Source organism: Rhynchophorus ferrugineus, unplaced genomic scaffold (assembly GCF_030347505.1).
Source record: "Rhynchophorus ferrugineus isolate W39M unplaced genomic scaffold, kcgeb_rfMv2 rfM10, whole genome shotgun sequence".
Classification (NCBI taxonomy): Eukaryota; Metazoa; Arthropoda; class Insecta; order Coleoptera; family Curculionidae; genus Rhynchophorus; species Rhynchophorus ferrugineus.
This window is the reverse complement of record NW_027472589.1, coordinates 32,524,814-32,548,409: the sequence shown is the minus strand read 5'-3', so window position 1 is coordinate 32,548,409 and position 23,596 is coordinate 32,524,814. Positions and strand designations below refer to the sequence as shown.

Below are 23,596 nucleotides of genomic sequence, written 5' to 3'. Positions count from 1 at the left end.
TGTTTATTTTTATTTAGTCATTACAACAATTACAGTATTTATTACAGTACATATTTAATTTAAAAAAAAATTTTGTGTTAAAAATCTAAGTTTGATTATTTTTTACTTTTTAGTGAGTTCCTTATTTATTTATTGAAGTCGGTTCAATTTTTTTGTTAAAAATATTTTATTTAGGTCCCCATTCTATAACAATAGATATAGATATATCAATGTAGAGTATGGTTATATGAAGGGTAATGTGGTCATCACTCAAAATTGAAGAGCATCTACTACAACTTTTTCTCTACATCATCTACAACGTGACAACACCCATCTATATCGCTCTCATCAAGTCCTATCTCTCGGACAGATCTCTCCAGGTCAAGATTAGGGAATCACTTTCCAGTCGTAAGCAAATCGATGCTGGCCTACTTCAAGGAACCTCTTTATTTCAGATCTGCCGAGAAAAGAGCATTGACCTCGCGTTTTACGTTGACAACACTGCTTTCTTCACGGCCGCCACGTTCGAAGTTACAATTCATGAACGTTTACAGAAGCAGCTCGATCATGAGGTCAAGTGGTTCAAATTATGGACGTTGCAAATAAACCCCCTGAAAACCCAGGCCATCATTTTCCATAAGAAGCGTTACGCACTGCGCGTCTCGCAACTTAAGATCGTACGTACTTAGGTCTCCACTTCGACCGGCGGTTCGGTTGGCATTCCCAAATCCAGAAAGGTTCGGGGATAGCAAACCTGCTATCTTCTCTGATCTGCCCTTCTAGCAGACTTCTCATCTCCATCAAATGCTTATTTTACAAGATGTTAATTCGGTCCGTACTCCTCTACGGATCTAATGTCTACTTCAAGTCTGTTACACCCAACCAGGTCAAACGGCTTCAAGTTTTCCAAAATAAGCTCTCCAGGAGAATATTAAATGCACCATGGTTTGTCAGAAATAATCAAATTAATAGGGAAACTGACACTCCAGAAATCAAGCACTTCATATCTCAATCATTCCGCAAACAACAACTCAGCTCAAGTTCTTCTGAAAACGCGCTTGTTCGCGAGCTGGTCGACATGCTGGGAGCTTAGCACCACGTCACCGCTAAGCTCCCCCCTTTTCCAGGCTGAAACGACTTCATCCGTCGCTACAGTCGTAATTTTTGCCCCCATGCAATAGTATGCAGTTGTGTGTTAACTCAGGTTCGCGAATCAATAGAATCGCCGGGTCCTCGTGCCCGATAACGGCTGCCCGATCAGCGGGTGCCATATTCTCAAATTTAATGCAGTAGCAGTAGCGATCCACAGGGGTCAACTGTGAGGCGGTTTCAGTTTAGTGCTCTGGGCTTACCAATGCCCAGAGGCAGTCCCACATAACCCGGTCCAACTTGTCACTCCAGGGCAAGTCTCTGCGACCAGGTATGCGTCATGCATTCCACCTCCTGGTTTTCGGCCATAACAAAAAAAACATCTATATTCGTACTTCTTTCGCATTTCTAATTGTGAGCAAATTTTACAAATTTTACGAGTGGCCGAGTGTTGTCATGTAAGGAGATTAACATAAGACTTTGCATTTCTTCAATTTATCAATCAACTTGTTCAATTGGCAATACATCGGTGGTTTTGTTAGCCCCACAATAGGGTACATTTTGCTGATCCCACCGTATGGATTTGAATACTTCATGGCCATGTATGTTCTGCGGTGAGATTTATGTGAATGGCTCTCCTGGATCGACACATCACTTTTTACTCTTGAATTTGTCGTAGTAATTCCCACTTTTCCTCATGAGCAACAATGCGCCATAGAACGGTTTATATTTTCCTAGCAAGCAATAAACATGCTGATCTTCAAGCTATTCGAAATGACATCTCCAGATAATTCGAGTTAGAACCATTTTTCCTCCTTTTCGACTTTTACCATTGCATGTAAACTGTCTGAAAATTATTTGAGAGCTTGAACTGAATGTTCACTGCTAAGTCACTGAAATCAAAACCGAAAATTAGGTAAAGTATAGGAGCATAACCATAAATGTCTAAAAGTGTTTGATGGACTTCGGCAACAGATTTCTTCAAATATAACAAACAATTAATTCCATAATTAGTGTCCGTAATATACTGAACAGCTCACTAATATTAAATGGAAATCTGTTATTTTTATAGACAAACGTTAAAATCATCAATTTTAACAGTTGGTTGTGTCATTTAATAGTCATGTATGTTGATACTTCCATTTAGATCAACAAATATCACTGACCAAAATCACTTATGAACAATTATGGTTTTATCATCGTCAGATGAGATAAAACCACAGCATCGTACCTTAATGGGATCCTATCATATTACCAAGATTACCCAAACATTCCATTAAGAAGAATTTTTCCGATTTCACTACATTGACAAAAAAGGCGCTGCTCTAACAGCCTCCCCCCTCCTCTGACGCCACCCCTCCCCCCAGACGTCGCCGCGCCACCGCTAAACTTCCACTAAAACTAAGCTGCTCGGCTTTCTTGTCTGCGATGAGGAAATGGCTCCACTCCAGATATTTGTTTCACAATTAGTTCGTTGTTTGCACAGACACAGTCTCAGTTTTAACCTTGTAATTGAATACGGCGGATTTCGAGAGAACGGGAGCCACTCGGTGACGGGATCGGGCGCCCGCAGTTGGGGTCGAGAGGGGGGCAAAGGGGGGATCATCGGTTTACGGCGGGAATGGTGGCAGGGCTTACTGGTGACATTTCGCGAAATCTACGCCGGAATGAGACGGAAGTCAAAGATTTAAACTAGGATGCACGGATGGAATCAAATAATAACGGGAATTCTGTCGGAGAAGTTCGTTCTCCGGGTATATTAGCATTGTTGGAGATGGTGGCCAGACATGGAGGAAGTTTAGTTAGCGAACTACTTCGCGTTTTACTTCAATGTTTTGTATTTTAATAATTTGATGTACTGTATAAATAACAACTCGTTAATATTCTCTTAAACAATGATCAAGTAGCTACAAAATACACTAAATCGAGCTCAAAGGTAGAAAGGCCGCGTAGGAAGAAACACAAAGGGCTGCTTCACCAAGACAATGCACCGTGTCACAAGTCAGTGGAAACGATAGCAAAAATCCATGAATTGGCCTTCGAATTGCTTCCTCATCTGCCGTATTCTCCAGATTCGGCCCCCAACAACTATCTTCTGTTCTCAGATCTCAAAAGATTGCTCGCTGGGAAGAAATTCTCGTCGAATGAAGAGGTGATCGCCGAAACTGAGGCCTATTTTGAAGCAAAAGACAAATTGTACTACAAAAATGGTATCGTTGGAGGAAATGTTGGAGGGTCGCTATAATCAGTGTATCACCCTTGAAGGGAATTGAGTTGAATAAAAAAAACTAATTTTTCATCAAAAAAATATATATTACGATGGTAGGCCGGGGACTTTTCAGTTAACCTGTTACAACATAACAGCTCTATAATATCATGAAGAAGTTTTACTAATATTAATACTGGAACTTGATGTTAGTTTTTCCAATAGTTTAAAACAGGAAAGAAAGAACTGTTTATTCTATTAATCAATTTCCACATGAACAAGTGCCAGCCTATGGTTAATAGCTAATATAGCTAATTTTAGCAATTCTTCAGTCACGTTTTTAATTACACGATATAAATAATTATAATCCCTCGTAAAATCCAAAAATTAAAAGCCAATAATATTTAAGAGAACGTGGCACAGGAACAAAGAAAACGGTGCACTATTAAACCCTTGTTCTTGCAAACGGCGGCAAATAATTTATATATGACCGAAAAGTGCTCCTGCGAACTCATCTTTACCTAATTAAGGAACGAAACGAGGACTTAATAGACATCAAAGAAATATTTGGATTAATTAAAACCTCTCGGCGAGACAGGACGTTTATTATTATGTAGGTAGGGGAATCTATTGTTAATTTGCAGCTCTTAGTTTTTCGGACTTGTTCGAAACTTAAAAGCAGTCGTTCTAATCCGATTATATAATAATTAGATGATGATGGTATTGTTAAAATTTTATTATAAGTCATTGGCATTAAGTTGTCTTGTTATTTTCTTTTTATTTTTTTGAAAATCTTGCAGAACGGTATGATCTAAGAATAAATGAAGAAAATATCAGAATATTAAAAATAGATAGATTGGTAACAGTTCTTAATAATAGAAATAATAATCTGAATTAACTTATATGTTGAATACGGATGTTGATAATTCTAGTATCCTTCATGATTGCATGTTGACGTTGTATGTGGAGCAAAAGTCCCGCTACCATTTTGATTCCTTATAACTTTGTTCAAACAAAAGATAAGTAAGTTTGGTTTCCATAAAAAGCTTATCTGGCCTTTACATTTTTTTTTCGTTATGATTGAAAAAATATATCGGTTAAATGGTAACTGCGATTTGCTATGCAACTTTCGGCTTTTTTAAGGCATTTTTGATGACATCCTTCAACATCTGAGGCTGAATTTCTTCTATTTCGTAACGAATATTGTATTTCAGATGTTGAATCGTTTGGGGCTTATTCACATAAACTTTTGATTTTAAAAAACACTATAGGAAAAAGTTTGGTGCTGTTAAATCCGGAGATCTGGTCGGCCATGCTAAATCGCCACTTCTCGAAATTATTCTTAGTGAAAAAACGTCATTCAATAATTGAATTGTTGAACGAGCTCTGTGTGCTGTGGCCTCATCTTGCTGAAACCACATGTCCTCTAGTCCTTGTTATTCCACTTCAGGCACAAGAAAATTTCGAATAATGTCTTAATACCGTTCAGCAGTAACAGTAACTGCAACACCTTGGTCATTTTCAAAAAATAGGGACCAATGATGTGTCCAGCTTGAATACCACACCATACAGTTGTTTTTAGTGAAAATTTAGACGAAAATCTTCAATTTCACTAGACAGCTTTAGGTTGCATTATTGTACTCAACTCGTTGATCAGGCTCTCTCTATAGCTATTTCAGACTAATTGTATTTTATACGCGAACATTTTCAAATCAGTTTTAAAAATTCACCTTAAGCTGCGTGCAGAGATGTGTAACTGTGAACCACGTCTCCTAATTGATGTTTCTGGAGACTCTGCAACACACTTCCTGCACCAGAGCCATATTTTCAGCGTTACGAGACGTCCGTTGCCTTCCAGAAGGAGGCCTGTCTGCTGTCGTACCGTACAGTCGAAAATTCGCATGTAAACGATAAATTGTGGTTTGATGAGGCGCTGGACGATTAGGATATTTTTGATGCAATTTCTGCCGAGTGGCAGTAATGGAACGATTATTTTCAATAAATATTGTCACTATTTCTACTCTTTTTTGTGGCGTATATTTATCTTTAATAAAATTTAGATGTTTACACAACACAATGGCTAAAGAGAAATGGAAGCAGGACTTTTGCCCCAACTGTTAGTTCGCACTGCAGAGCTATACAGTTTGAGAATTTATGAGGTAGAGGATCGCCCGCTATTATAAATCTCGACGGGATTCAGCCAAGGAGTTCAAGTACTTGGAATCAGTAATAGAATAGTGGAAAGTGAAATGTATCACCGAAATAATAGTTTAAATCAATCAATTTACAGAAGCATCTGATTCTCTAAGATGATACGCGTAGAAGAAAGGCAATATGACAATCAAGACAAGCTTTCTCCATTATTAGAATTGACAAAAGTACCAAATGTTAGCATGAGTGCTCAAATTTTATACAGTTTGTTTTAATAATTCTATTCCGAATATTTTGCAAAGAAAATTTTAGTAAGTTTATGAAATCAAATGCATAGTTATAAAAAACCTAATAACTTATGTATTTAGTACACGTACAGTTAATTAGAACCGCTTTTTATATAAATCAATTAAAGTATTGTTAAGAACAAGCTATCTCCATTATTGAAATCGACCAAAATGAATATTTTGCAGGTAAAACTGTATTAATTGTATGAAATTAAACAAATAAGTACATAGTTATAAAAAAACCTGATGATTTATGAAATTAGTACATGTGAAATTAATTATAACCACTTTTTATATTAATTAGTTAAATAATTACCATCTGTGCATATCGGTTTTTGTTGTATTTAATTAACCAACATGTAGTTTTATTAATTAAAATAGACACGGACCGCGTATGGCAACACAGAAAAACGCAGCGGCACATAAATTACGAACAAACAAATGGATTGAATTGAAACAGCGGCTGGTAGAATATTTAATATAAATATATAAACAGGAGATATTGTCGTTTGCACTATCGCTGCCGCGAAGATCGAAATTGGTTTATTTGTAGCCGATTTAATTGGTACCTATTGACGTTTCAATTTTTATCGGAGGTTTATAATATTTATTTAACTGCGCTGGATTCATTCGTGTCCATCCACCGGCCGACAAAACAATACTTAATAAGTTCATTGTTCTAATATGCCACGAATCGACGATGGTAATTTTGTTTAACAATTATTGGTTTAAATAACAATTAATGAAGTCTCATTTAAAATAGGTTTGACCTGCCACCAATTTTTAGTAATATAATAACATTATAAGATGTCAAAATTCACATCTACAGGGAATGAACAGAATAATATGAACACCACTGATTTTACAATATCTGCAAATCTTCATGAAATAGACCCGAAAGCGTGTGTAATTAACAGGTCAATTGAAAACTCCCTGGCTTGACACATAGATGGCGGTACCGGAATTAAATCCATATGTTTTTTAGTTAGCCCTAACCCTCAAAAGGTGCCTGTATACATTTGACAACTGTCGGATCATTAGTTTGTGAATTATAGCATTTTTAGTGAAGCAAATTTTGTTATTGTGAAAAACAATGGATAAAAACGAATTTGGCGTCTTGATAAAATATTGCTTTTTTGAAGAGAAAAAATATAGTTGAAGCAAAAACTTGGCTTCATACCGAGTTTACGGACATTGCCCCAGGAAAATCAGCCACAAGGATTGGTATGCTAAGTTTAGACTTGATGAAATGAGCACCGAAGACGGTGAACGCAGTGGACGCCCAAAAGAGGTTGTTACAGACGAAAACATTAAAACAATCCACAAAATGATTTTGAATGACCGTTAATTGAAATCGAATGAAATAGCAGACAATACACTCTAAAGATATCAACTGAACGTGTACATTATATTATTCACAAGTATTTGTAAATGAAGATGCTCAGTGTTTGAAGATGATCAAGCATAATAAACTCGAGTTTTTGCGTCGATATGTGACAATGGATGAAACATGGCTCCATTATTTCACTCCAGTCCAATCGACAGTCATCTGAGTGGACTGCACACGATGAACCCACTCCAAAGTGTGGGAAAACGCAAGAGTCGGCTGGCAAGATTATGGCATCTGTATCTTGGGAAGCGTATGGAATAATTTTCATTGACTACCTTGAAAAAGGAAAGGCCATCAACAGCGACTATTACATAACGTTATTGGACCATTTGATGGACGAAATCGCCGGCCTTCATTTCAGACAAAGTGCTGCTTCACTAAGACATTGCACCGTTTCACAAGTCAGTGAAAACGATGGCAGAAATCTATGAATTGGGCTTCGAATTGCTTCCTTATCCACCGTATTCTCCAGAACTGGTCCCCAGCAACGAATTCAAGAATGAAGGTGTGATCGCCGAAAGTGAGGCCTATTTTGAAGCAAAGGACAAATCGTACTACGAAAATGGTATCGAAACGTTGGATGGTCGCTATAATCAGTGTATCACCCTTGAAGGGAATTATGTTGAATAAAAAAAAATGATTTTGCCAAAAAAGTGTGCTTTACTATGCTAGGCAGGGTACTTTTCAATTGACCTGTTACGTTCTGGAATGTTATTCCATTCTTATACCTAAACTTCATTATTGTGATGTTGTTTTCCCTTTATGGGGTACCACATGTGTAAAAGAAATAAACAATTACCCCCAAAATGGCGGTCCTTTATTGTTGACTAGATCCTCCCAATTGATTTCCAAATATTTTGGGTCAAATCCCAAATATTATGCAAATATTATATAAAGGCTTAAGACTTCAATATATTACTTTGGTAACATTTTTTAATAGATTTAGATTCCTTATTCCAAATTGTTGATGAATTATTTTTAATAAAACCAAGCGAATTTATTATCGTTATGAGTTCTTCTCTCTATGAATTCAACATGTGAATGATTTATGCAGATGCATCTCTAGAGCACTATATATGGATTGGGGGATCCGAACCACTGTCTTCGGCTTTAAGCCTACCGACTGGTCAGTGACCAACTTAGGGACCATCCCAGAAGACATAAAGTCCTACCCGGCCTGGTTACTGGCGTGATTGGGATGATTATTCCTTGTCAAATTTTCCACTGTTGCCTATAAAGACATTTACAATCACAAACATACAGTGCAGCAGAGTTCGAACTCGCAACCATCGCAACAGTAAGAGGAGCGTCCTGTCGTCTTGACCTCTGCGCCAACGAAACCGGAATTTATTCGATTAATCTGAAGCCAATCACAAGAAATACTTCCGAAAAAGTTATCTGTCAAATAATCAATTATCAAAACAATTATAAACTGATTAAACTATTCCTTGTTCTCTTTCCTTTGTTCAGCTAAGATGTAGCGATGATTAAGGGTAACAGATAATAAATAGCAAGATGTGGAACTACTTTTATTCTGGTGAATAATATTAATATCTTGGGCAATTCTTCAATTTCATGCTTTTAAAGCGAATTTATTTATATTAATATCAGCCACCAATGATATATTTACCGGTTCGATCACTGTAGAACTTCATACAATTCTAATCTAAAACATCGGTAGTTCTGTCACTATGGAATAAAGGGCGACTCTCCTCTATTTATGAAGAGTAATTCCAGTTGTTTCCGGTGCAGAGGGCAGTTTCCAGTCTAAATGTGTACTATGAAACATAATTAATACATGTTTCTTGTAAAAAAAAGGAAATTTGTTTGGTTTGCGCTTTTATTATTGGGTTTTTGTTAGTGTAATCTACATATTGTCCAGAATTTAAATATCTGATGTATGTGCTTAATACAAATTTCTTTTTCAGGATTATCACTGGGTTGTGGCTTGGTGAGCTTTGTCGCTGCCCTCACTCAAACACTTAGTGAGATTTATGAGTACCACAGCGATGGTCCATCTGGTCCCGACTACGACTACAGATACGGATGGTGTTTTTTTGTGGCCAGCATAGCTCTAGTCCTATCATACTGTAGTTCTGCGTTGTCCTTCATAGGCTACCTACATCGTTATACGTCCATAGATGAGATGGTAAGTATGTTTCGTTTAATTTTATAAAGTAGAATACATTTTTATTATGTATTTATTTATGTGTTATTATGCAAATTGTTTACTGTGTTTTTTTCGGTGTTCTATTAACACATAGAAGAACATTCTCAGATATTTTAACTAGGAACTGGACTGGATCAATATTTGCGGGCTGACTTTTAATGTTCTAATGGCCAAATCCATACTGCATGTCTGAAAACTTTAATCAAAGTTGCTATTAAAACAAGTTGGACAATACTCTTCAGAACCACTCTAAAATTTCCAGAAAATTTAAATATTTTCGGAAATATAGTTGTTTTGTAAATTTACAAACTTCAGAGATTTCTCCAAATTTAAATTATTTTCCCAGATATATTTTAGTGAAAGAGACCTTAAACGTATTTTCTTTGAAATTACTTTTTAAAATGGTTGAAATGATATATTAAATTTTACGGTGCCTATTTGCTTGAAATTTGGTGTAAGACTTCAAAATAAAAGCACCAAAGTGTACACATCAAAGTTTCAACTATCGAAGTTTCTAGAGATCTACCACGACTGACAACAGGACTTCGTTGTTCTTCCCAGCGCTACTTTACTCGATCATACTCTGTGCTTTATATCTTAAATTTTCACAGTAACATTTTAAAAATAATTATAACTTGTCTCAATGCGTTTTTATGTTGAACAAGTAAGTAAAATATTAACAGACACTCTCCTTTAAGCTATGCTGCTCTGCTGCTTTCAGTACGAGGGAACAAAAAGATAGAAACTTTAATACATCTTATTTGAATTGATAGCACTAAAGAAATATGAAAAAGGGAAAAAAAAGCTATGAAAATTTTGATTATATTTGCCATGAGATATGTTATGTTTTCAATAAGATTGCAGCCATTTTTATATCCACATTTAATATTTCATTACTTTATATATATATATATATATATATATATATATATATATATATATATATATAAACTTAATTATTAATAAATAAGGTGTTGAGCTACCAACTGCTTCTAAAATAGCTAAAATTCTTCGCACAATAGATTCCTACAGAATTTTGTATCATTATTGTACCAACACATCCACCAGCAACTTCAACGATGCTGAAGATGGTAATCTAGGACGGTCCTACGAAGGTCTAACGACTGTGCTGTCCAGCGAGGATGTTTGCTGATGACACTCTGATGCTCCTCAGACCAAGACTCAACCTCTTTGGCTATGTATAATGACGCATTCTCATCTTGGAACATGGGAGTGTTTAGCAGCAATATGCTAGTCATACTAAGAATTTCATCACTGAGGATGTCGAGATATTTATTCGCAGTGATGTATATGGGGGTACCAGCTGAATATCACAATATTGCCGCCCAAATCATAACAGAATCTCTTCCCTATAGGAAGATGACAGTCCGAGTGGTAGACTTCTTTAGCGGTTATTCAAACATAAACTCCATTAGAAGAATACAAAATATTTTCATTGTTGAACACTAGTTTTTGCTGAATATTTACACGTTAGTAAATACGAACAAAATTATAAAAGGCAAAGATTGACATGACCGATAAAAGCAACCTAAAGTTGATCATTCCCCGCTTATCCGACCGAATCAAAATGTAAATCTTTCATCGATAGCATCCACAGGAAAAAAAAGTTAAAAGGATTCCGCCGTACAATGAAGTAGGGAGAATAAAGGAGGTAATATCTGCGTCTGGACACCTTTTTTCTTGTCTAGCTGCTGGGTAACGTTAAAAATGGGCGACAAGATAAGGCAATATTCCTCCGCGCTCCTCCAGCGTCGAATGCCCGCACCACACCGCCCTCCTCCGCTCTGTCGGGATTTCGCCCTCTCGCAGGAGGAAGAATCGCAATCCCTCGAAGGATATATGTTCCCGACGATTAGATTAAAGATGAAGGGACCGTTCGGGAGGCCGTCTCGGCCGTCCCGTTCTAACTTCGGACAATGTGAAGGATTAACCTGTCATCTATATTACGTTGTCGTTAGGTCTTTGGTGATTCGTTGTGATTGATGGACCGAACGAGAGCGGGGGATGGTGAGGGGTGCCGGGCGGTGAAATATGATGGGGAACGATGAATAGCTTATATACGGGGGGATTTATTGAGGGGATTACTTATATTTTCGTATGATAATCTGCACATATATATATATATATATATATATATATATATATATATATATATATATATATATATATATAATATTATATACTACTAAACATCGACTATAAAGCAGCTTTAATCATTTATAACAGGTTGTTCCACATGAGTCAAAACTAAAAATAACCTAGTCCAAGCCTGAAGAAGCGTCACAAATACAGGAAATATCATGTCAAATGTATGGTAAAAGTTTTTTATTATTTAATTGTTACATTATTACTAGCCATTGCAGTCTAACCTACAATTTGTCTTTATGATAACTTATATCTAGGTATATAACTAGGAGGACACATCGGCCCTAACTCAGTCTCTGGTGAAATAATGTTTATGCTTATCACTGCTGTATTATTTATTATATGTGCCTCACTACACAACACTACACAAGATCAGATGGTTTGATCCTTTTGAGTCTGTGTTCTATTCTGGTGGTATACAAAAGCTGCAATACTTCCATATTCTCATGAGAATGGAATCTTTCCTCGTGTCCCCTTAAAATTCTCTTGATGTCTTGACTGACTGGATATCTGAAGGTCTCGATGTAGGTAATCAGTCTATAGTATTTGGGTGCGCTTACAATACCTCTCAGGAATTTGTTCTTTTTTCTGTGTCTGTTCTTTGCAGAACATTCCCATAATTGAACTCCGTATGTCCATATACGTTTCAGTATTTGCTTATATAATAGCAATTTATTATGTACTGATAATTGTGATTTTCTTCCAATTAGCCAGTACGTTTTCCTATATCTCACTTCCAGTTCTTTTCTTTTCTTCTTTATAAATTTCATCCCTTCTGAGATATTTAGCGTTGTTGCTATATATAATGATAGTATTATTTAATGTTATTGGTGCTTGTACGGTCTCTTTATAGGTGAACTGCACATGTACAGATTTACTTTCATTAATCTTATTTTCCAAGCTTGTATCCAATTATTTTTATTGCCACTTGCCTGTTGAAATTTTCGTAAGGCTTCTTCACTATTGTTTCCGACAGCTATAACACAAGTGTACATCAGATAAAGCATTGGTCCCAGTACACTACCTTGTGGTTTGTCTTTTTTTTTTGGAGTTACTCTACAATGAAAGAAGCCAAACAAAGCTTCTTCTTGTTTAACTCTAAACATTCTAGCTGTAATGTACGATTTTAGTAGTTCGGTGTGTTATTTTGGTAACATTTTCTGTAGTTTATGAACATATTGGCTGGGAAGTAATTTTTGTTTTGTCCATATAATGACAGTGCAGTGGCCTAATCTAAGGCAACTAAAAGTAGTCTGCTTTTGATGACCGATTATTAAATTTTTCTGGATGAATGGTCTTACATCAAATTATTGCTTACGAATCTAACCACCTTAAAGTTTTTTTTTAACATTTTAAGATATAAATGTTATTAAAAAAGGACAATTATAATATTTTCCATAATGTTTCTTAACTGAATATTAATAAAATTCGACCGATACAGTCAGTGAAATATTCATTTTGTTTATTGGCCAGTGAATTTATTATAACACAAGCTAGAAATGAATAACATACTATGGCCTGTGAAAACTATTTAACAGTCATGGATATATATGGCATCAAATTCTCGTCCTTCGCTTTATATAAATTACATAAACATATCTGACTGGCAATTTGCTTACATCATTGCTATCAGATCGAATGAATATGCAGGCTAATTTGCATCGGACATGTCCCCTGACGTTCCCATTGTTTATACAGATATTACCCAAAATAGCCCTGTTAAATTTCTATCTATTTCACCTCAATTTATCTATTCTGTTCGAGAGGTTTGCTGTAAATGAAATTATGACATTTTTTCATTGATTTTAATGACAATTTTTGTTATTGTTGATAATTATTGTGATATATTATATTAATCTGAGGATAATATATTGTTACCATTCAGGTATATTCTTAATTTTAGACCTGCTGAGTATTAGATGGGTGGTAAACGTATTTTTACTAATTTTTTTTAAATATATATATATATATATATATATATATATATATATATATATTCGATTCGATAAAATGTTTTACAATACATTAAACATCTTGATGACGTGAGTTCACTGTTATTTTGAAGACTATACATCTAATTAAAAATGAATTGATCGTATGATATAGAAAATGACCCTGACAAATCGGTAAAAGAATAACCAAGTAATAGCATCTTATCTGACAACGGACAGTAATAAAAGCAGTATCACTATTTCTTCGCCGTCAACTGTCCCGCCTCGAACTCGAATATCAAAACGAAAGCCAGTTAAAATTGCTTTTATTTCGGCGACGGCATAACGTTTTTAATTTTCTCCAAAGAGCGTTTGCTCCAGCTTTAACAGATTACCTCCTTTTCGTCTTCCTCCTCCTCCTCTTCCCCCTCCTTACTTATCCGCGTATATATCCATCGTTGCTGAAGAAAAATCCCACAAACGACAGCGAAGATTACCCCGGCTAATAAGCTTTAATTACTTTTAAATCGTTCCCTTTTTTTAAATGATATTACGGTTTTGCCTTTTACGTAACGCTGAGATGGGGAGCCTTTCGTGTGGGATTTACTAATTTCGTTTATAAATAATACTGATGTTCGAAGAGATTTTTTATTTTAATCTGATTATGCGATGATATACGTGAACAGAATTATGTATTACGTATTGAATATTAGATGTGATCCTTTGATAATTCAAACGGTGGACAGCTACATGCAGCTAATTTTTTATTATTACTCTTCGTGAGTCCACAATCTGCCCTATTGGCAATAAGTATTTCTTCTGTTTATATTATATATACATGGCATGTAGAAAATTACTTCATTAAGCAATCTTCTGTATAAAATATTATCTTAATTAATTAGTCTTATTCTAATGCTTATTCTAAACTCTACATATGTCCAGTAATCAGATCAGGTGGTGTTAAACGTTTTAGTCTACGCACTTCACTATCACGTCGCATATTTAGCTGATTAGCGAGTACATTGGGATGCACTGACACACTTTCGAAATACTTCACACAAACACGTTGGATTACACTCGTTATAGGTTCTAGAAGCTATCAAGCATACGAAGCATCAACAATGGCACGCAACACCTTATTTTGGAACCGTTGAATGATGGATACATTAGATTTGCTAGCGGTACCCCATAGTTGAATTCTATATATCCAAATGGGCTTGAGTATAGACTCATATAGCAATACCTTGTTATCTAATGATAACTTGGATTTGCGCCCAATGAGCCAATACATTTGATATAATTTTAGTCCTAGTTGTTTCCGTTTAGAGAGTATGTGCTTCTTCCAGGTTAGGCGTCGATCTAAATGCATACCAAGATATTTAACATGCTCTGCTTGGGGGAGTTGACGATGATTGATATTTACTGGTGGAAATGTTCTTCTACGCAGGATAAACGTTATATGCGTGGATTTTGAATCATTGGCTTTAATGCGCCATGTCTTCAACCATAATTGTATTTGCTTCAGGTGAGTTTGTAGGTTTATTGATGCTGTGACTGGATCTTCATGGGATGCTAAGATTGCTGTATCGTCCGCATATGTTGCCACAGTAGTTATTTTTGTGGTGGGCAGATCAGCCGTATACAGAAGATACAGTACTGGACCCAGTACACATGCAGCTAATAAAGGAGTTTTTATTTGTATTCACAGCAGCAACCAGTACTATAACCATTGATTAGACTTAGTAGAATAGACTGTAGAGAAATCAGCTTTTTGGATGGAAGACACGGAAAGTAGTTGCGAAAAAGACGTAGATCAAGTTCATAGAAAGCGACCTGAGAAATAGCCATGTAGTGAAGAATATTCGTGGCACCAATAGCCACATACTATTTGAGAAATAGACACTCTACCTGAGTGTCAACTATGAATTTATTGCTGATAATTTATTTATGATTTCGCATTTTATTGTTTGTCTTTTCTATATTCTATCCAATAAAAGATTGAACTCACGTCATCTAAATTTAAGACGTTAGAATTTAGATTTATAAGATAGATAATGAATCAAATATAATGTTATCATATATCTAATGCATATATTATCAAAAGTCTTAGACTATAGTTACTTATAGATCCTCAATGGTTGTAGTTTGTTGTTGTTTTATATAGTGGTATCCCCCTGGCGACCTAATCCACCTAATTAACCAAGTAACAGGTCAATTGAAAAGTCCCCGGCCTGACACATAGATGGCGCTACTAGAATTAAATCCATGTTTTTTTAGATAGCCCTAACTCTTAAAAGATGCGTATATAAATTTCACAGTTGTCGGATCATTAGTTTGTGAATTATAGCATTTTGAGTGAAGCAATTTTTGTTATTGTGAAAAAAATTGATAAAAAGGAATATCGCGTATTGATAAAATATTACTTTTTGAGGGGAAAAATACAGTTGAAGCAAAAACTTGGCTTGATGTCGAGCTTCCGGATACTGCTCCAGGAAAATCAATCATCAAGTATTGGTATGCTAAGTTTAGACGTGATGAAATGAGCACCGAAGACGATGAATGCAGTGGACGCCTAAAAAGAGGTTGTTACCGAGGAAAACATTAAAAAATCTACAAAATCATTTTGGATGACCGTAAATTGAAATTGAATGATATAGCAGATACTCTAAAAATATCAACTTAACTTATATATAATATCATTGACGTATATTTTGTTATGAGAAAGCTCTGTGCAAGTTGGGTGCCGCGCGAGCTTACTTTTAACCAAAAACAACGAAAAAATGATGATTCGGAGCAGTATTTGAAGATGATCATAATTTATGTTATCCAAGCCATTCCTTAATTATAGCCTTAGCCATCTTAATTGAACTTGCCTTGAACCAACTGGTTCTTTAACAGCTGGTTTTCCAAACAAATAAAAAATGTATTGATCTTATCTCCATGACAGTCGTACTCTCCACCCAGTGTAGTTCTTTCTGGGTACTAGTTGTTCAAATCAATGCAGCATGGCTTGCTAGTACACGATTTCGAAATATTGAGAAAGTGAAAAACTGACTAGATGATTGGATCGCTGCCAAATAAACAAGGTTGTTTCGTTATAGTATCGCCATATTATATATTTGTATGTATGTATTATATTTGTATACCACTTTTTCTCAGTGAATGACTTTTTATCGTGAAAAAATTATTGACAATAATTTTTTCACGATAAAAAAAACATTGAGAGATTGATCTATTAATTCTGTTTTATTTTGACACATCCTATATTACATAATTTATAGCGAGTGTATATTTTGTTCCAGGTTTGCAAGATGGTACCGGGTGGTGAACGGAAGATCCGCGAGCACCAAATATCAACCGAATACCTCATCAGACACACGAAGACCCGCCCCACTTACGAACCCGTAGGAGCCGAACAACAAATGACCCTGGAGCAATTCGAAGTGGACGAACGGGGACCCATCCTGAGCAAGACACCCCCGGACGTCTGCACCACCAACCGTTGCCAAGACTTCGCCACCAGCAGCGAACTATCCAGCGCGGGAACCCTGGAAATCAACTATTGTTCGTCGGGGGCCACCTGCACCACGCACAACCAACAAGCGGGCGGCCTGGCAGGTCAGACCATCCCCATCACCATCAAGAATCGGAATTTCGTCTCACCGCTGGCGTTCTCGGGCGTACCCGCGTCCAAATACGGTACCCTGCCCGGAACCACGCTGCACCAGGGTTTCTTGGGCGTGTCCGATCTGGGATCGTCCAGTTCGAACAGCTCCAGCGGCTATTGCGGCAAGAGCAAGACGTTGCAGCATCCGAAGACCAAAAAAGTGCACAAACCGGAGAGTTTCTTCGTTCCGGATGCTAACTTCGACGGTTTCGGTAAGCAGAGAACGAATAGCGCTCTGAATTACTCGGGCAGTGCTGTATGACAGATAGAGTTGCTCGGCGGTGACGTTGTGTTCTAGATGAGTCAGTATCACAGACCTTTGGAGTAGTTTTATCGGGACTTTAGAGAAAAAGAATGAGTTTCTTGAAATGTACCTACAAATCCGCAAGGTAATTTTGTATAAAACCATTGTTTTAATTGCAATCATTAATATAGATCATTGGAGCAAAAACTTTCGAAGTTGAAAAGAGAAACCACATTTGATCACGATGATATCATTGACTAACATTTTTTTTTCTTGAATTTGTTCATTACAACTAGTAATACACCTAACAATTAACTTTAATCTCACTTAACCTGCTAACAACAACTGCAATTAATATTTTTCCACTGAATCACTTAGTGTTCAAACATTTGCAAGATCAGAGGGTTATTCAGTTTGAGACGTCTAATGGACTGTACGCTTCCATATTGACTTGGTTCTGGAGTCTTCTTTGATGGAAATCTTCTTATAGTGTCCCTAACCATATCAACTTCTGGATCCCGATGGAGGTCACAAACGTGTATATTCCAAGGCGCATTCACAGTACATTTCTGGATCTTATTTTAGGAACTCTGAATTACTTGGACCTTGGAGTCACTGATGCAGCCCCACAGCTGAAATATGTAGCTCCACACTAGTCTTTTTAGCTGCTGATATAAAATTAGCTTGTTATAGATGGATAGCTGCAAGGGTCACGCCAAGAAATTTTACTGTGTTGGCATATAGAACTTGCATGCCGTTAATAAAGACGCGCTGCCGCGTTGTCCTCCAGATTGTCAATTTAGTGTATGTGGATCTTGTTTCATTTCTTTTTGTCTTAAGCTGTCTACAGTTTCTGCTACTGCTAATATTGCTGCAAAGGTAGCAGTTCTGTTATACAATATTGTGGGGAGATCACTGATGTCAAAGAGATTCCGACACTTCCTTGAGGAACATCAGCCCTTGCCCAATGTTTAACATGGAGGTATTGATCAATCAAATAAAGTTTTACTAACAGGCATAAATGCTTAGGGATAACTGACTTTATTTTATATAGGTCTTCATGCCACTCGATCAAAAACTTGTGCAACATTGAACAAGACATCAGAGCACACACCTTTATTTTCTAGAGTTTCTTATATCTGTAATTCGAGGTACTTGGTCAATTGTTTAGTGGCTATTCCTGAAACCTAACTGGTGAGATGATATCTAATTATATTTATTATGTAACTTTCATTTATATTGGATTATATTTTAATGTAAAATAGATTACCCGATGGACATCGTATAGCCTACACCTACATTTTGCAAATTTTCTTATTGGCTGTGGATATTATGGCTGTCAGATGGCATCCAGTCGAACGTAGTTTTAAACGTTTTCAATAATTCGTTGTTCTGATGAAGAAACCTTTGTAGTTCTTGGGCAATAGTTCGCTTCACTGTTGGATTGTGAGCACAATCCCTATCAATTGCCGCATCCTAGTAAGTAAAAAAATTGTTCTTTGTATATGGAATTGCTTGAATTTTGTTAACTTATTTCTGATACAAAGTTGAATCTTACTAAATAACTTCTATGGTAGAATACGTTGAAAGTGAACTAATGAGAAACCAACTGTGCCAATTTTACTTTTCCACTTGGACAATATAACCCTTTGGATTCACCGTTGTGTTTTAATGCCTTATATTATTGATCAAGCATCATAATCTATTTTTTTAACTAGTTTTTAATTATTTATACTTCTTATTCGAAGGAACCATTCATCTTACGCTAGTTCTACTATTTCTTACTACGTTATTTTAAGTAATGTGTAGTTACTAGTAATATCACGGAGTATCACTACTCTGCTTCTATGATTCTTCTGATTTAAGGTTTAATTGATATAAAAATAAAAATATATACTCGTGTATTTAAAATTGAATGAAGATATATTCAGATATATAATATAATCCATTTTTGTATGTTGCTGTGATTTATATGTTGTTGTTTGTACTGATGAGCTGGTGGTGTTTTCAGTATAAAACGTGCCACATAATGTATTTTTGAGGATGCTGGAAAATATCGTATGGAAGGTATTGTATAGAAAATTCTTGATTTTAGAAAATTGTATTTTTCTGGATTTTCTTCTGCTTGTGGTTCTAAAGAGAGCCATTGTTGTTTTAACGCTTTTTGTCTGTTTGTACTCTCGTCATAAACTTAATTCTACTCATACAGTCAATAAGCTTAAAATTTGGGGCTGACTCAATTATTACCTTGAAGCAGTGAATTATTATACCTCCAACCCCGACAAGCTATTATTTATTTAACGAATAATGCTAGTAACATGGAGGAAAACTAATGAAAATTAACGGTTTTAAACTATTCATAATTTGTTATAAGGTATAATTGCTTTTTGCGAGTGGTCACAAGCATTACGCAGCGATATGAAATTTATAAAAACAAGCAAAGCGTCAAAACAATCTTTGCCGATTTATAGTGCTCATTTGAACACCATGCGAATTTATAGGTTTATTCACAGGAGGTCATTTTAAAGGCCTTTGTTGTCTATACATTATTTTTATTAGCATCCAAGAGTGGCCCCAAATTCTATTTTAAAATATCCCTGTCTTCTTTAGATACATAAATTGTATAATGTAATAATACATCTTTTATCTTATGCCTTTAAAAATATGTTCTCTTAAAACCATACTTAAATCCTATGCTTGGTTATTTAAGCTTTGATTTAAAATATACCAAAATAAGGAAGGTGCCAAAATAAAGTTTGCCTATTTATCATCTCTAATTATCGAGGAAATTATTCATTTAACAACCAGGCGAATTTTAAGATTCGGTTATTGTTCGAACGTATCACACAGCATTTAACTAGAATGAAATGAGAAGGAAAATACGGTTTGATTTTAGAGCGATTTGACGAAGTGTAATTGGTAATAAATTCGACGTTGAGATGACGTGAGCTCACTGCTGTTTTGTACGGACTAGATATAGTCATACATTAAAGAAGGATGATTGCAAGTAAAACAAATTTCCCTTGTTTTAATGACGTTAATATATCACGAAAATTTCGTAGGTAATTTCTCGAGAAACTTTTGTATAAAAGCGTAACTTTTCTGTTCTTCCGTATACGGTCTAGGCAAACATCGTCTGTTAAATTGGAACAAGGTGAACAAACGAACTACCGGCTCGGTCCCGAGCTCCCTTCGTTTATAAACATGTACAAAGATATCAACTAACACACTATGTTATTTTTATATCGTTAAATAAACTTAATATTCGACAAATCAAATATTCATATCTTAAGTAAATCTAACTAAAGCAAACTCTGTATATCAATGTTAACTAATTAAAGAAAAAAAAACGAGAATCAATCAGTTTAGTGATTGAGTCGATAGAATGTGAATATTAAGATGAAATTAAACCAAAAAAAAACAACACGTAAAAATAATTGTAAATTGCTGTGATATACATTATGTATTATTATTATTATTATTATTCATGTATATTACCATATTATATACACAGTGTAAAAATGTGATTTGTTATATTATTTATTTGTTATTAAGGAAAAGTAAAGTTATATAAAATAGTCAGTGGTTTTTGTGTCTTACCCTTTATTTAATAGGTAGCAGCTCACAGGGAGATTCTATTGTGGTTTGTACTACTTGCAATTTAAAAATACACACATATTTGGTATTTGTATTTCCACTATTTCCTTAATTTTTTATTATTTATTATAGCAATCTAGTAAATTATTACCTATAGTAATAAGCTATTTGTTTTTATCCTAATTTGCTACAGTTTTAAAATATCAACGTACTTGTTCTACAATAGATACCTTGGGCTTAACATTTATGTGACTATTTTTAATGTGCACTGAATTTTACTTATATCTTCACTGAAATAAATCAAATGGTTTTACTCTATTTAATCTTCTGTCATTAGGTACAACCCTTGATAACGCTATCGACAGTTTCTTCGTTCAAGTTCTTGCAAATGTCGTTACAAAATTAACATTTTGTTTTCATTTGAGGTGAAAAGTCTCCTTTCATCAATTATGGGTTTATCTGGACTGGACCTAACAGTTTAACGTGGCCTCCGAGCCACGGTCCTCAGTATTAAGCCTATCGACTGGCGAGTGACCATCTTTAGAAATCATCCGAGACGGCATCCGGTCTTACTCGGCCTGGTTACTAGCGTGACTGGGATCATTTTCCTTCTCGGATTTTACAATTGCCTAGGACAATCACTAATTTTAAACAATAACAAACATAAATTTACGACCATGCCCCAGCAGGATTCGAACCCGCGGCTATCGCAACAGTAGGAGGACCGTACTCCAAGCCGGCTATACAAGGTTGTGTAAAAATTTCTATTAGTTTTCTTAGTAAGCTCCTTTAAAGTCGCATATACAACATTCTAAAACTTTTTGTAACGGCTCAATTACATTGTGGTCCGGCGATTGTATTGATGAGGTTCTGAACTCAATAGCTCAATAATAGTAAAGGGATTAGCGTTTTTCTATGTAGAGGAATATCGAAATCATGGAATTTAACAGTTATTTACATTGATACCTCGCACCAATAGATGTCTCTGATCACGAAATGCATATGTTACTTTTTAACTTTACTAGTTAGTAGTTTTAACTTTTTGGAGATCGTATTTTTTAAGATGAATTCGTCTCCTGCCGGGAAGGTGCAACAGCTTTAAAATTAATTTAATCTAATTTTCATCTAAGCAGAAGGTTTCATCGAAACACAATTTCCTAACCATAACAATCAGTAAACTTAGAAAATTTGTATTAACCGTCGTAAAATGATCGAAACTTAACTCCCGATCGGATTATTCCATTAAATAAAAACGAAATTAATTAATCGAAATCATTGAAAGCGCGCCATCAATGGTAGCCTCCTTTTTTCTACTCTGAGGTAGAGGGGGAGGAGACGGGAACCGAACCGAAGGGCGAGCGCGATCCTCTCTTATTTCCAGGATGGCCATTACCAGAAGAAGGCCCCTCACCTCCGGGGACTCATTATTCCGTCTAAGAAATTTTAATTAATTCGCTTTCATTCCCGGACTTATTCGCCACCATGAATCTTGAATTTACTTATTCCGAAAACACGGCCGAAAGACGCCTACCTCCTCCTCTTCCTCCGTCCGCGCTCCCCTGCCATATCGGCGCCCGTCACGGCGCGGGGGGTTGTTTTTACCCCTTTCCCTTCTATCAACCCTCGGAACGTTGCTAAATTGTTTTTTCGGTTTTCTAAACTGCCGCCGTTGTCTCGCGACTATAAATTTCGAATAATTTCGGCTTTTATGACGCTTTTGTTGGTGTTGACTGTGTCGTTTTTCGCCAGTTATTAGATAAAGAGTAGGCGGGTGGAATTCTTTTGTCTCCCCTTCCCTCTTGACGCGACCTACTTGTTTAATTGTGGTTTTCCGTCGTCAACTTTGGATGCGTATATTTCAGTTCGGAATAAGTTTTTTTTTTGGCGAACAAAAACAATTAATATATTTTCGTCAACACGACGGGAAATTAGTTCGATATAACAGTGAGTTATGGAAACGATAAAACCTTTTTTGTATATTTATTTTATGTTAAAGTTAAGATTCATTTAATGTGTTAGCAAGAATCATCAAAAATGAATTGAGTTAGCATTTTACTAGAGGCATAACCTGAGGTCTTTAGGATTCTACACAATTTTTTTAATGACGATACTAATTGCGATAATGTGAAATATTTAACATCAGGTGTAGTTCACGTTATGGAAATAATAAACAATACAATAATAAAACAAATCATTGAAGAATATCATCTTCAACCTCATCTCAGGAAACAACATTCCACGATTGATGGGGTTGAAGGAAATGAAGTTTTTTCTGCAATATTTTTAGATGTTGCTCAAACTTTCGATAAGGTTTGCCAAAAGGCTTTAATGTATAAGATTAAAATGCTGCTTTCCGTCCAATATACCAACATTTCAGAGTCATATATAACTGACCGATATTTCAGAGTTAAACAAGAAGATACCATGTTCTGGATTCAGGAAAATACAAGCACATGTGCATGGTATAACCAGTAGTTTATCTGCTGTACATTTGGAACTTGCCTACATTCAATGGAAATGTTGTTGCTACATTTGCTGATGACACTATAATCCTAGAGATTCGAGATAAAAACACAATCAATCATCAATCTAAAAGTTTTAAAAAAAGCTATTACCGAAGTACATTGTTGGACAGAAAAATGGGGCATTAAAATAAATCGGTGCATATTGATCTCACTAATAAACGAATCCTCCTATTGTTCCCATAGTCGTGGGTTCG

The 23,596-nt window shown here is 35.7% G+C and overlaps 1 protein-coding gene across 2 annotated transcripts in view; it reads left to right on the top strand.

Moving 5' to 3' along the window:
- Positions 1-20,858, top strand: part of LOC143203478 (uncharacterized) — a 310,987-nt gene extending 290,129 nt beyond the window's left edge. For both annotated transcript variants that reach the window (XM_076415653.1, XM_076415652.1), the window contains exons 6-7: positions 9,031-9,251; positions 16,672-20,858. In XM_076415653.1, the coding sequence (XP_076271768.1) occupies positions 9,031-9,251; positions 16,672-17,298 (848 nt within the window). In that variant the 3' untranslated portion in view covers positions 17,299-20,858. The remainder of the gene's footprint in view (positions 1-9,030; positions 9,252-16,671) is intronic.
- Positions 20,859-23,596: the final 2,738 nt, after the last annotated feature.